Here is a 13,914-nt window from a genome sequence, read left to right as displayed (position 1 = left end):
CTGGGTGGCCAGAAATGTGCATTTGGACTTGAACAAGGGCTGATGGGAAAGAGAAAGTGTTCTGCACTATAGTTTTTATCTTCAGAGTATACAGATGTTAAAAACAAAATCTGTTAAATATTTTCATCTTTTTTTAAATTGTTTTTTTAATCTGGAGTTATCTGATGAGAACCAAGCTGGGAGTCAGTATTAAAAATGAAGAGATGTTGAATAGAGAAAGAATTAGGTGAGCTTGAAGACAGAAGTGGACAAGTTCAGCTTTCAGGAAACACTCATGCATTTGCAGATGGATAACAAGCTGTGCTTCCGTGGTGGGTGATCATGTGCCTGCCCTGGTGTGGGAGACGTGGCCCTGGGTGGCATCAAGAGATGCTGCTTCCTGCAGACACCATGGGGAAGGTGAGCAGCTGCTCACACCAAGCACTGCTCTGCTGATTGTGCTATGGCAGATCCACTGTCAAGTACATGTTGTGTGCCAGATACTCGCACAGCAGTGCCTGAGGACGGGTGCAATTAGCACACTGCCAAAGTGCCCTTCCAATGCAGCCTTCCAAAAAACATAGAGTGAAACACAATAGATCTTTCCAGAACAAGAAAGTTATTTGGTCACCACAATATAAAAAAGACATTAAACTATCAGAGAGTGTCCAAAGGAGGGCAGTGAAGATGGTGATGGATCTTGAGGAGAAGCCACATGAGGAGTGGCTGAGGTCATTGGATCTGTCCAGCCTGGAGGAGACTGAGGGGAGACCTCACTGCAGTTACAGCTCCCTCATGAGGGGAAGAGGAGGGACAGGCCCTGATCTCTGCTGTGTGGTGACAGTGACACTGAGGGAGTGGCCTGAAGTTGTGCTGGGGGAGGTTTAGGTTGAATATTAGAAAGAGGTTCTTCACCCAGAGGTTATTTGGGCACGGGAACAGGCTCCCCAGGGCAGTGGTCACAGCACCAGCCTGACAGAGCTCAATGCTCTTGGGCACATGGGGTGACATGCAGGGATGGTGCAGGGCCAGGAGCTGGACTTGATGATCCTGGTGAGTCTCTTTCAACCCAGGAGATTCTGTGATACTGTGCAATGCACAGGGGAAATTTCACTGTAAATAGTCTGGACTTCAGGACTGAGATCTCCAGTTCAAGAAAGATGAAATCAAATGTAAATAAAGAAAATTGTTATGAGGATCTTTGTAAAATGAAGAACCTGTATCTAAGGACTGGCAAAAAGCAAAATAGATACAGGGATTTAACCTAGGACAGAAGAAAAATTATGCAAGATAAAAAAATAATATTGTCCTGTAAGGGGGAAAAAACCAACTGGCCAAACTTAAACAAGATATTAGAAGATGGTTCCTCATTTTTACAATGGTGAGATCCTTTCCAGCTGGAACAAGAGAAGCAAAAAACTAAACTGCTTTTAGCATAAGACATAAACATGTTCATGAAAATCATGATACATCATACCAGTGTAATCTGAACTGTCAGACTCCAGCTGCTCTTTTCAGTCCTGTGTTCGCATGCACCTACACAGACCCAGGCAAACATCCCTATCAAAAGCAATATATGAAGTGCAGTATCTGGTGGAATACCACATACTGCACGTCAAAACCATTTGGGATTTTTTTACAGGCTTCAGGTTAATAAAAAAGATTATTTTCTAACTTGCACATCTCAGAACAATTAATTTCTATACTAATGACTTTTCTAACACAGCACAGTGCCACAGAAGATAAATCCCCCTTCCAAAACTATGCACCTTCTCTTAAATGGACATGGTACATAGACAGCCTTGGCCAGAGAGCTTTGCACTCCCATGCCACCCATCCCTACCAGCTACTTGCTATGTTCTTAAATCACCCTACTCCTTCTTTTTCAATGTTGATACCAGCAGCAATTGTACTTCTGATGCTTTATGAGAGATTCCCTCCAGGTACTGGTTATTTCTGTAACTTTCTGTTATTCCAACACCAGTGTTTTTCTGGGCAGTTCACTCTCATGCAGATGATAACACCTTGTGGGATACTGTGCTGATGGAGATTTACTGCTTCATTTTTGAGACAGGGACTTTCAGAAACCTGACTATTGAGGTTTCTAAACATCCTGCTCTGAGTGCTGTTGCTGCTCAGTTAGAATACTACCATATACTGCATTTTAGTAATTGACTCAGGAATTAAGCAAAAAGGCAAATTCCATACCTGCTTTTTGGAGAGCTGACAGGTTTATAATTTCTCATCACATATTCTAAGGCAGAGACTTCATAACTAAATAACAATTTTATAGCCAGCAAGAGGGATGGAAAATGGAGAAGCCAGAGAGCCAGTGATGCTCAAGACTACTCTCAAGCCTGATTATCACTTTGTGATGCAATGTGAAATACAGAAACAAAAAATTAGAAGTGTTTATTCAAGGTCTTAGGCCCAACAGAGAGTGGATTATAACAAGCAAACCTGAATTTTTTTCAATTTCAAACTAAGTTCCTATTAAGAAAGAAGTATCCTTAAGCACCTCTTTACTGAAATGCTACTCACATTTCCCTACTCCTCATCCCTGTGCTGAATGTGGAGAATTTGTTTTCTCAGTCTGTATGCATTGCTCCCTTCTGCTTCCTAAGAAGATGCCTGGAAGTTTACCTGGCCCAGAAATGGCAAAGGACAAGTTGAGCAACAATCATCAGCACTTAGGTGATTTTATTTAGTGGAGGAAATAATTCACCATAAATTATCTTGGAGGTGTGTTCAAGCATTGACTTTCACAAACAAAACTGAAGAAGACCCTTGATGACTGACACATACTTACTTCTATTTAGTTCCTCATTTGGGGATTTTTCCCCTAAGCAGTTATGCTGAAGTTCTTTTGTGAAATATTCCTGCCTGCCCACAGACATTAGCACTCTTCCCATTACCAGAAGTGTGTTACAATGAGCCTTACTGGCACTCAGGAATCACTTCAATTGTATTATCAAAATTGCTCACTAAAGTTTCATAATGACTGAGCTAATTTACCAGCTTCCTGCTGCTATTTCACCCACACATTTCTGGATGTATGCTGCATTTTTAATACTTTAATCTCTTGCACTCATGAACTGAGTCTACACTGAAAATAAATTTTAAAAAACACCAACAAATTAATGCCTCATACTCAAGAGAATAAAGAGATCCCATTTAGAGTAGGGAAAGTTTCTAAAGTTGCTGTCTCATGGCTAAGTCAAGACTAAAAGGGGATTTAAACATAATTATTTTCATTTACATTGCCCAAACAAATTCAGCCAGTTCAGCCTGCAAACTGGTCAGTGTGAATCACTAGTGTGAGTATAACACATCTGAACACAGAGCAAAAGCTCAAAACTGTGAAGGGACAATTACTGTATCAAGATGATTTATAAATTGCTAAGAATTGTTTTAACACCATAAATACAAAGGGAAATACAACTTGTATAATACTGATATTTACTTTAGAAATGTAATCAGGATGAAAATTAATCCAAACCTTGCACATTTCTCTGCTGTACTGGACTCTGTGTCATACACACAAAAAGTTCACTTATTTCCCATACATTGAATATTCCATTGCAGCTCCAATGCACAGTGCTCCTCCAGCTCCCCAGGTTTGACAGGACCTTCTGCTGTGAATCTGGGCCTGCTTTTGTCAGCAGCCCAGCAGTGCACACAGAGAAACAACTCAAATTCAGACACGGAGTTTTACGGAGTTCAAGTTTTCGGAGTTTCAAGTTTTACGGAGCAGAAAACAGTTTAAGAAGAGAGGGGTGTGTTGAGACTTGATCCACATAATTCTCTTGGATCAGATTTAAAAAAATAATTCACAGTTTTAATTCTTCTTTTTGGAAGAAAAATATGACTTATCACACGTAGGTAACCAATCTTTAAGTTAACAGTATTAAAAAAACCCACCACAAACAGAAAGTACAGTTCACACAATGGTCCCCTGGTTATAAAGTATGCATGGCTGCAGGCAGCTCTTTAAGCAAAGTTAGAGATAGGATCAAGGAGAAAGTGTAAGGAGACAAGAATCTAAAGCACAGGTGTTTTCAGGCCATCTGCTGGTGTCCTTTCATTCTTTCCATGGTGAACACAAACCACCTCAAACTCTTTTTCATTGCTTATGTTACACTGTTAGAGGAACATGCAGTGGCTGACAAATTTAAATGCCAAGAGTTCTCTTTAAAACCTGAGATCTGCTTGGCAATGCTTCGGGAAGGAGATCACTGCCACAGACAAGGAGATTTATTCAAAATAAATATAATTAATTAAATTCAAATGTTTGCCTTTACAGTAAGAAGGAATCCAAAGAAAGAACATCTCACAATTTCTAACTCTGTCAATTACACAATTAAATACAACACATGAATTCTGTAACTTCTCAGTAAAATGACCAGGTATTTATAAAAAAAACCAACCCAACCAACAAATCAAGGGAAAAAACTGCGTTAAAACATACATACACAAAACCCATAAACAAATTGAAAAGACAGTTAACATAGGGGTTCAAGCAGAGGAAGCATTTTTAAACTTTGTAAATATGGAAACATCAACAGTGCCCTTAGTTACCTAGGTAATAGATTTATATCCAGATTTAATAATTAAAAAAATATATTTAAGTCTTCCTCTTCCGAGACGACATAGAAATTTGACTCAAGTCCAAGACCTGCCTATATAGGATGACTTTTCAGCTAAGTTCTCTAACACAGACTTTTGGTCCATGGTCATTAACCAGCTCAAGGGATCCCATTGACTTTTTGGGTAATACATCATTGTCCCTATGACATATGTCACCTTGGTTTCAAATACAGAGGAAAAAAATTCTCACCCACTGTCTACAGTGACAATGATAGAGATACATTCATCTTCTGTGCTTCTTGATAGAGCAAAAACTGCTGTTTTCCCTTAATCAATCTGCCTCAGCATTTTCAGGAAAACACTTTAACAGTCACTTCAGGAATAGCTTTGGACACAGAAATATCTTGAACTGTTCATGTGGGTTAAGAGATGGGTGAACATGTAACAGAACTTGCAACCTGACTTACTCCAAAAGCCCAGCAGGGTGGAAAGAGCGGCCTCATCTCCTCAGCACCTGTGACTGTGGGCAGTGGCTCATTCCAGAATGTCTGATTTTCCCAAAGCCAGAGCAGGGCTGAAGTGGAGCACAGCCCTCACTGTGCTGTGTGACCCAGCACAGGCAGCTGGAGCCCTGAGCCCCTGTGACACAGCTGTGCTGCTGGGCCTCAGCTCAGCTGGGCAGAGCCAAAGGACAAGGATCAGACATTCAGCTTTCCTCAGATGAAGTCACGTGCTGTAACACAAAAGTGCTTCCTCCCAGGCAACTTCACAGTGACAGAAGGGGTCCTCAAAATTCCTCATGTGTTTGTTAGTTACTGAAAGAAAAGAATGCTGGCAGAGTCATTTTTGCCTTCATATGCATAGAAACAGTAAATTTTCAACCAGCCCATTTCATAGCACACTATCACAATTAGCCTCTTTTGCTTCACCACGGTATTTTATTTAAAATTACTTAGTTTTCAGAGCAACCAAACCAAATAACTCTCTCTTAGAAAGAAGTATGTTACAGCTAAGCAGATTTTCAAGCAGTTGACACTTACTGGCCATTTGCATACCCCAGAATTTATTTGTTCTTGTCTCTAAAGAAGTTTTTACTTGAAAGGCAGTCTAAAAGATTTGGCCGTGGTCACAAGGATATCAATGGCAGTCAAGAACAGAATAAATCTAAAGAGCCCTTGCTCTATCAATTAAAAATATGAAGTTTAGACATAAAAATACAAAATTCGGAATGTTGCACTGTCACAGCTCTTCCATAAATTTAACACTTGTGATTCTGGAAAAGAATTTTTACAAAATAAAAAGCAACACTGAGGCTTTAAGATGGCTCAGATTATTTGAGAACAGTAGGAAACTACAAACTTTAAAAAAATCCCAAAGGACTTAATCTAAAAGCACCACTGCCAGAAATGTGGCATTTGGAAAAACAATGGTTCAGTGCAAATACTTATAAGAAATGGAAAGATAAACACTCCAACCAACAGACAGTACTGTCTTGTTAGTGTCTGCCTCTGCTACCAGCTGCACTAAGAAGGAACTTTCTCATTTTATATTATGCTTCTCTTTAAATGTATTCTCATAAAACAAAAATTTTGGACAAAAACAGAACTAAAAGCCTGCTCATATTGCTAGTTTTTGAGAAAAGCAGAACACCTAATGACTGACTGATCAACTAAACCCGTATCACAAAATCAAAGCAGATAAATAATGTGTACCTTTTTATTTCTACACATGGGATTTCAAACCACTTTTCTCATATTATCCAAATGGGAAGTTCTCCTACTGTACACATTATATAAAGTGAGAGAGGCAAGTGTGACTCCCCTGCCTAAAAGAAGCTGCTTTTCATGGACATGGCAAGCCAGTTCACAGCCACTTCCACACAAACACAGCCATAGGTAAACACAGGAGTTTGAATTCAACTCCACGGAGCAGCTTACATGTAAACAGAACCTTCTGAATCAAAACTAACTTTAAAACGAACTCCAAAAACTCAAACAAAAAACCCCACAAAACACAGTTTCATGTCATGCCCAAAGCTCTATCTTTGATAGATTCATTTTGATGCATAAAGAAAAAAGTGGAAAAGCTGAAATGTGGTAAATGCAGAATTCTGCATGTCTGATTTCTAGTGCCAAGAATTCATTACAGCCTGAAATCCTCATGAGTAAAGGTAAATGGCAGTAGGAGAAATAATAAAGTTCCTTTAATATTTCACTACACTGCTGCTTGGAAGGTATATGTGTTGAAATGGTGTCCCAGAACTATGTGTATGTTAACTTCATATAAAAACTCACCACATTTACAACCATATTTCAATTTAATTTTTGTACACAGGTTAACAAAAACACTGGGTTTAACAAAAACAATATTCAGAATGGTACAACACGTGTTCATTTTCTCCAGGAAATAATATTACAAGTGATCATCTTAGGACAATTTAGCCACACTAGCAACAGGAGTTCTGTTAAAATGCAACTGTGGTCTACTAAGCCACTTATTTTAGCACTACAGAGTATTTGAAGTTAAGAGCCAAGGCTTAAAAATCATTTAAGATTCAAACCTCAAAATGTCTTACAGTCAAAATGACAGTATTCTTAAAAAAACCACAACAAAATAACCCCAAAACAATTAATTAAAAGGCTTCTGTATTTAGTTTTATCCTCTTCATGGCATTCTCTATTCGTACAGTTGCTTGTATCATTGGTAATAGGGTCTGTATCTGGCTTGATCAGGGTGATGTGGTCCAGGAAGGGGGGCCTGAGCGGGAGGCCCCTGCATCCTCGGAGGTGGAGGCGGCCCCCTCGGAGCTGGCCATATCCCTGGACTCATTCCCCCAGGCTGTGTGAAAGGGGGACTAAGAGTTCCTTGATCTTCGCTGAACTGCGGCAAAGAGTTGGGGTTATAGTGATGGGGAGGGGGAGCGCTGACATTGACAGGCGGGCCGCCGTGCTGCGGAGGGGGAGGGCCCGGGGGAGGGTGGTTCATGTAGGGCGGCATCTGGGCAATGATGTGTCCGGGCGGCGGGGTGATGGGCGGCGGGGCCGAGGTCATGGGGGGCGGCGGGGCCTGGCTGTACACCATGTGGGGCGTGCCCGCCGCCTGCGGAGGGTGCTGCAGCGGGTGGCTGATGGGCGGCGGCGGCGGCGGCGGCGGCGCGTAGTGCTGCTGGGGAGGCATGATGTGATGAGGGTGCGACACCACCGGCTGGCCCTGGTACTCGGGATGGTGGTGAGCGGGCGCGGGCGCCGGCGGGGGCGGCTCTCGAGCGCCCGAGTTGGAATCATCCTGGATGGGGACGGTGATGAGGTTGCTGTGTTTCCTCGTGGAGATGCGGAAGGTGTCCTGGCTGACGGGGCGGGGCGGCGGCGGGGCCATGGACATCTCGGCGGGGGGAGCGCGGATGTCCTCGTGGGGCTGGTTGTAGTGCTCGTGCGGCACGTGCTGCAGAGGCGGCGGCGGCATCATGATGTGCTGCTTGGGCGGAATGTGGCTCATGTGGTGCTTCTCGGGGGGCATTATGAAGCGCTCGGGAATCTCGGCCGGCGGCGGGGCGATGGGAGGGTGCACGGGCTCGATGGCAGGACGGGTAACAGGCTTGCCGGCTCTCATGTGGCGGTGGTTGATGTGAGCTTGTAAGTCCCTCTGGGACAGGTAAGTTCTCTTGCACCCTTGAACAATGCTGCACATGAAGAGAGACCCTCGGACGCACTGCTCGATTCGCTGCACAGGTTCGTTACAGCTACATTAAAAGAGAATATTGGTTTATTGTCATCACAGAGAGCTCGACATGCGTTCTTCCTTGTTAACATAATTAGCCAAATTAGAACTGACAATTTTGCCCCACTGTAGCAATGAAAGAAACTTTTCAATGATTTTAAAGTTTACCTAGTTTATAAATATGGAAATGTAACTATGAAAGAACATAAAAATGTCATGAGGTAAAATTTTTAAGTAGCATCTCTCAAACAAATTCTTCTGTACTTTAAAACATAACATGGGTCATTTTCACTAAGTAAATCAAACTGCCATTAATTCCTTTTCAAATTACAACAATAACAAGTTACCTACCCAAAACCAACAAAGTAAACACTGATCTGTTACAATCCCAAAATATGGAATAGGAACAAGAAAGTTCAGAGCACACTACTGCCTCTGCTAAATGTACATAAATAAGAGTCATGTTAATAGAGTATCTGAAATAAGATATTTAAGTTACTTTCTTACATTTCCTTTAATAACAAATCTTGAGATAACTTACCCTGGACACATCTTGTCTCCCTTTTTCTCATGTAGTATAGCACAGTCATAACAGAAAACATGCTTGCAAGGTATCTAAAATAAAACATTTCTGTTAAAACATCGTGTATAAATATCTATGTCATTCTGCAGAATACAGTTCCTCCCTCCAGTAGACAGCTTATAATAAAGTAACTAAGTTACCTATGAGGTGAAGAAGCATAGCAGTGGTTAACAATTTACACCATCTTTGCACAGAAACCTTCTAGAAAAGTTTATACTGAGTTTGGGGTTTTTTTGGGGTAGTGTTGTTTGGGGTTAAGTGTTGGTAAAAAACACTGGCAGAAGTTTGAGTTTTGCACTACTACCAACACTGAACTTTCACAGAAGCTGCACATGCAATCTGATTACACTTGTCTTGCTGGCAAGGAAGGAAAGTTTTAAAAGCCTTAACTGTCATTAAGTCACATGCTGAAGCCTGTTACATCATACTTACAAATCTAAATTAATCTCAGGGATTTTTAAAGGTACATAAAAGTGAACAGTGTTTTCTAACTTCACTTCAAGTCTTCAACTGAGATAAAAAGCTTATTTTCAAACCAAAGTAGTGTAAGGTCAACACCCCAGAAACTGAAGATTTTTTCTTTGTGATGGTGTTCTGGTTTTTGTTTAACATTTTCAGGTTTACTTTATTGAATCTGGGGGTAAAGAAAAATCAGTCAGACAGATGGAACAAAAACACCTGAGCAATGAAGGCCTCCAGCTCCATCCTGGTACTATTCTGCTGTTTATTCAGATGCCTGTTGAAATCAGTGATCTCAAGAAGCCTCAAGTAAAACCTCATTTTATCTAAAGGGAAACCATGGCTGCATCTTCCACTGGTAATTTCACTCACCATGCGTCCATACATTTTGATGGGCAATCCACACTTATCACAGAAATGGACTGGTGTATCATCCTTCTCCCCCAGCAAGTTTATCTGGTAGGACAGAGAAGGAGGTGAGAAAACAAACCCCAACATCACTAAAGCTTCTCATTTCATTTATCATCAACACACCCATTATTTCTGAATTAGCTGAAAAGGAAGCAAGAACGCCACAAACAGGAGAAAGCAGAGGATGTAATTTTAGTCAGACCAAAAACAACTGAAAAACTTTTAATTAACAAAGTATCTACCAGGACTATCTACAACTTGGTATGAAACACAGGCAAAGATTCATGACTTTACCTTATAATCCCAAAAAATGGGTCCAGGAAATCTCCTTTGGTTGCCAAACATTTCACCTCCTTTACATTCGTATCGCTCCTCCTTGTTATAATCAAATTCTTCTGTGGAAAGGAGAAAGAGAAGAAAGACACGAGCCAACCACAACACTTTCGTAACTGACACCAGCTGCTATTAAGAGCATGGGTCACTTTTACTGAAATCATCAAAAATGCCACAGCACTTCCAATCTGCTGTGCCCATTCTACAGAAAGGTAGAACCAACATAGTAAGACAGCCTCTTTTGGAAATGGGCACTACTGAAGCCCTACAGTGCAGCAGTACTTGGAGATTTGAAATTTGTTTTGTGTTTGGACAGCACCCTGGACTCTTCAGTCTCTGAGTAAAGTCTAGAACAATGCTGTGGAATAATACACTTCCCTACTACAGGGAATTTACATGAATTTACCTTCATCACCAGCTTGTGTCTTCGCAGGCATCCTGTTCATATTTCTTGGAGTTCGAGGTGCAGGTTTGGCTTTATTGGTCTGCTTTGAAATAAGCTTTATAGGGATTCTTCTACGGACATCAAGACCACCCAATGATCCTGAACTATTTGTTCCTTGCAAATCATTGTCTGTGAAAGAAAATTTTAAAAAGTATAGATTTTTTCAGTTATCTAATCATCTCTGAAGAAGCTAAATATTAACAGAAATATTTTAAGAAAAATTATTTTTAAAGCTTGCTTAAGATTCCTACAACATATCAAAATTTAATCACTACAAATAGGTATCTTTACAATTTGTTCCAGAAGTCATGTCAAAAAACTGTACTGTGACCAGCAACAAATTTAGGAAATCTAGTTTAAAAACAAAGCTATTAAAATAACCTAGCTAGTTACACTTTTCTCCACAACAGCAACATTAACCTTACAGCTCTTCTCACAGTGTGAAGAGCACTGGAGAGTTAATTCTTTGTACAACCTTGATTACACAGAATTTCTTATGTGAAAAGATAATTTTTACAATTTATGTATATTGTTTATTAAAGTAGGAAGGAAACTACTCATATATTCATATTAGCTGTTCATATATTAACTCAACATCTTGACATATCACTTAGAAGTTTATAATAAAGTATCACAAAAATACTGGTACTTAGGAATATGTAGTTGCATCCTTCCTAAACTGAGAATTATTGTTCCTGGCTATATACAAAATTCTCCTTAACCAGATTTACATCTAAGTACCAGGATGAACAAAGCAAGAAATATCCTGACACATGCATCAGCAGGTGCAGGCTCCAAGAGACAGCACAGACCAGGCAATGCAACAAGCAACACCAATGAGGAGACAGAACTCCCTCAACCTCCAGCGAGTTTATCTGAAACCACCTCACACCATCTCATTCATACAAAAATGAAGTTACATCCCTCACAAATCTTCCCAGCTCACTGGGATTTAACTGAAAATGCCACAGGTGTTTCAAAGCAGGGCACACTCAGTGTGGAAGGGGAGAGCCCCGAGCAGTTCCAGCCCTGCAGTTCCACAGCCCTGGAATGACTGCAGAGGCCCCAAAGGACTGCAGTGCAGGACGCTGAAATTAGGGTCCATTGTGTAATTCTGCACAATGCCTCACCAACTGCTGCCTCTCAAAGCCTGTAACCACCACACACAATGCAACAAGTAGGAGGAAAACCAAGAAAAAACGGGATTGCTCTCAGTTTTTCAGCAGCTACCAGCAAAACTAGGAAACATGTCAGTTTCAAAGTGTAACTTGCCCTGACAGTCCTGTACCTCCAAATCAAAAGCCCTCAGTTTCCTAAGATAGATCAAACTCCTCTTAGGACTATGCTTGACAGTTTCATTCTAAAAGGCAATGTACAAAAAGGCAAAACCAATAAAGCTGGTTTTCACTTCTGGTCATTTGTTATTTCTTTCAGCTGTCCAGAACCTGCAAACACTCAGCCATGTCATCAGGCATCCCCAGGGAGTGCTTGACCAAGCATCAGAGGTAAAGCCACTTGTTTTCCACATGCTGGGAAATTCTATTTTCTACCAGAATACACAAAACCACAGCACCATAAACCAAAAACAGTCTCTGCAGCAACTCAGCCCATCTGCAAACAGGGATAACTAAAAAGAATTTTAAAAATCAAAAACCTATTTATTAGTTAATCCACTGAACTGCCAAATAGGTTCTGCCACTTTTCCTCCTTATATCCTTTCAATCCAGGAATATTTACATGAGTTAGCTGCTTAACTAACCCAAACTAGGAAGTTTATTAGTCACTCATGCTTCATGGAAGGATAATAAATTCCACTGTGCAGGAGCATAATATGCGGGATTATGTCCAGAAAAAACTATGACAAACATACCAAACTTGTTGAGACTACTTAAAGAAGTTCTAATTAGAGATGATGCAACCTACTGAAATGTCACCTTCATCAACTTAAGTTTTATTTGTGCATTTCAATCTTTATTAACATGCAAAAATACAGCCCAAATACTTTATACAGATAGAGTCATAACGCAATCTTTTGTAGGGGAAAGGGAAAAAACCTCCAAAACCACCCTAGCACAAAGCCCACGTCCATTCATTTATTCACTGCACTACGCCAGCGCATGCACCAGCAAAGGACCCCAGCTACGCCAGCGCGCTCACCGGCAAACGGCACTCAAACCACGCAACCGAATTTAAGCACACGAGCAAGTTTCCCTCGGGCCCCAAACAAACACGGAATGGGGAAACACACTACGGGCACCGATGCCGGGGAACGCCGCGGGCAAACGAGCGTCTCTGCCCCACCTCCGGCACGTCACGGCCGCATCCGGTGCTGCGGGCCCGGCACCCGGCCCGGCCGCGCCACCAGCGCCCGCCGCTCCGCCCGGGCCGGGCCGTGCCGTGCCGCCGGCAGGGCCCCTCAGCCCGGCCGAGCGCCCTCGGGGCGGGGGCAGCGCCGGGCGCCGCCGGGCCCAAGGTGGCCCCGGGCCGCCGCGCCTGCCCGGGCAGGGACCAGGCCCCGCGGCGCGCCCGAGCCCCGCCGGCGCTCCCGGGGGCCGGGCCGGGCTCGCCGCCGCCGCCCCTGCGCCGCCCCGCGTCCGCCGGCCCCGCTTGGCCGCTCCTCGCCCGGCGGCGGGTGCGGGCCTGGCGGGCCGGGCACGGACGGGCCCCCGGCCTCCCCCTGCTCACCATTGTGGTCCATGATGCGGCGCGGGGCGCTGTGGGAGCGGAAGGGCGCGGCCGGAAGCGGCGGCGGCGCGGGCGGGGCGCGGGCGGCGGGGCCGCGCTGGCCGGGCCCCGGCAGAGCGCTCCGGGCCAGGCCAGGCCGGGCCGGGCCGGAACGCGGCAGCCTCGGCGTGCGGAGCCGCGGCTCGTTGGGACTGGGAGGCGGCCCCCTGGGTTTGGGGGGAAGGCTGGAGTGACAACATGAGCGGGTCTCTCCATTCGGGAGCCGCGGAGGCCCCGGCCGGCCCCCAGTGCCGTGCGGGCCTCAGGCACTGGGAAGGTGCGAGCGGCATCGCGCTCTCGGCTGCTGCTGGTCCGCCTCAAGTTGTGGCGTGGAAATGGCACATTGCATGGAAATGGCAGATTGCTGACACCCTGTAGAAGTGATGGAACAGTGAATCTCCAGAAGCTTCACAGCTACAGAGTTCACTAGCTCAGGAGCGGACTTAAATTTAGCATTTTGTAATTCCCGTGTAATTCAGTGCGATGCTGAAGAATAGCACTGAAGAAGGGAAAGAAATAAAAGTAAAACGAAATCATAGGTTTTAAGTAGCAAATGGCCTCGAGCAGTCCTTCCACAACCCTAAAGTATGGGTAACTCTACTCCATGTGCTTCACAGGGGTGATTGTCTCACTAAAAGCCTCCCGGGTTGGGATCTTGTGCCCCTACAGACAATGT

At 43.4% G+C, this 13,914-nt stretch overlaps 1 protein-coding gene across 2 annotated transcripts; it reads right to left on the bottom strand.

The window, feature by feature from the left end:
• Positions 1-6,864: 6,864 nt before the first annotated feature.
• Positions 6,865-13,231, bottom strand: CBLL1 (Cbl proto-oncogene like 1). Of its 2 annotated transcripts, none has more exons than XM_054280649.1 (6): positions 13,200-13,231; positions 10,476-10,643; positions 10,031-10,131; positions 9,698-9,781; positions 8,825-8,898; positions 6,865-8,305 (listed from the first exon to the last, which is right to left on the bottom strand). In XM_054280649.1, exons 1-6 carry the CDS (start codon positions 13,210-13,212, stop codon positions 7,264-7,266), a joined length of 1,482 nt encoding a protein of 493 aa, XP_054136624.1. In that variant the 5' UTR covers positions 13,213-13,231; the 3' UTR covers positions 6,865-7,263. The 2 variants fall into 2 exon arrangements, with proteins under 2 accessions (XP_054136624.1, XP_054136629.1); XM_054280654.1 differs by having other exon boundaries at positions 10,031-10,128.
• Between the last annotated feature and the right edge of the window lie 683 nt (positions 13,232-13,914).

This window comes from Melozone crissalis, unplaced genomic scaffold (assembly GCF_028551555.1).
Source record: "Melozone crissalis strain CALT ecotype California unplaced genomic scaffold, PUWL_Pcris_2 ptg000004l_1, whole genome shotgun sequence".
Taxonomy (NCBI): domain Eukaryota; kingdom Metazoa; phylum Chordata; class Aves; order Passeriformes; family Passerellidae; genus Melozone; species Melozone crissalis.
Note: the sequence above shows the minus strand (reverse complement) of the source record. Positions and strands in the feature narration are given on the sequence as shown.

What these genes read in the sequence shown, in the direction of transcription:
- CBLL1 (XM_054280649.1), bottom strand. An exon ending in TCAAAATGTATGGACGCATG is followed by an intron (nt 8,899 to 9,697) that starts GTGAGTGAAATT and finishes GTTTTATTTTAG; the next exon opens with ATACCTTGCAAGCATGTTTT. An exon ending in GGAGACAAGATGTGTCCAGG is followed by an intron (nt 8,306 to 8,824) that starts GTAAGTTATCTC and finishes CTTTTAATGTAG; the next exon opens with CTGTAACGAACCTGTGCAGC.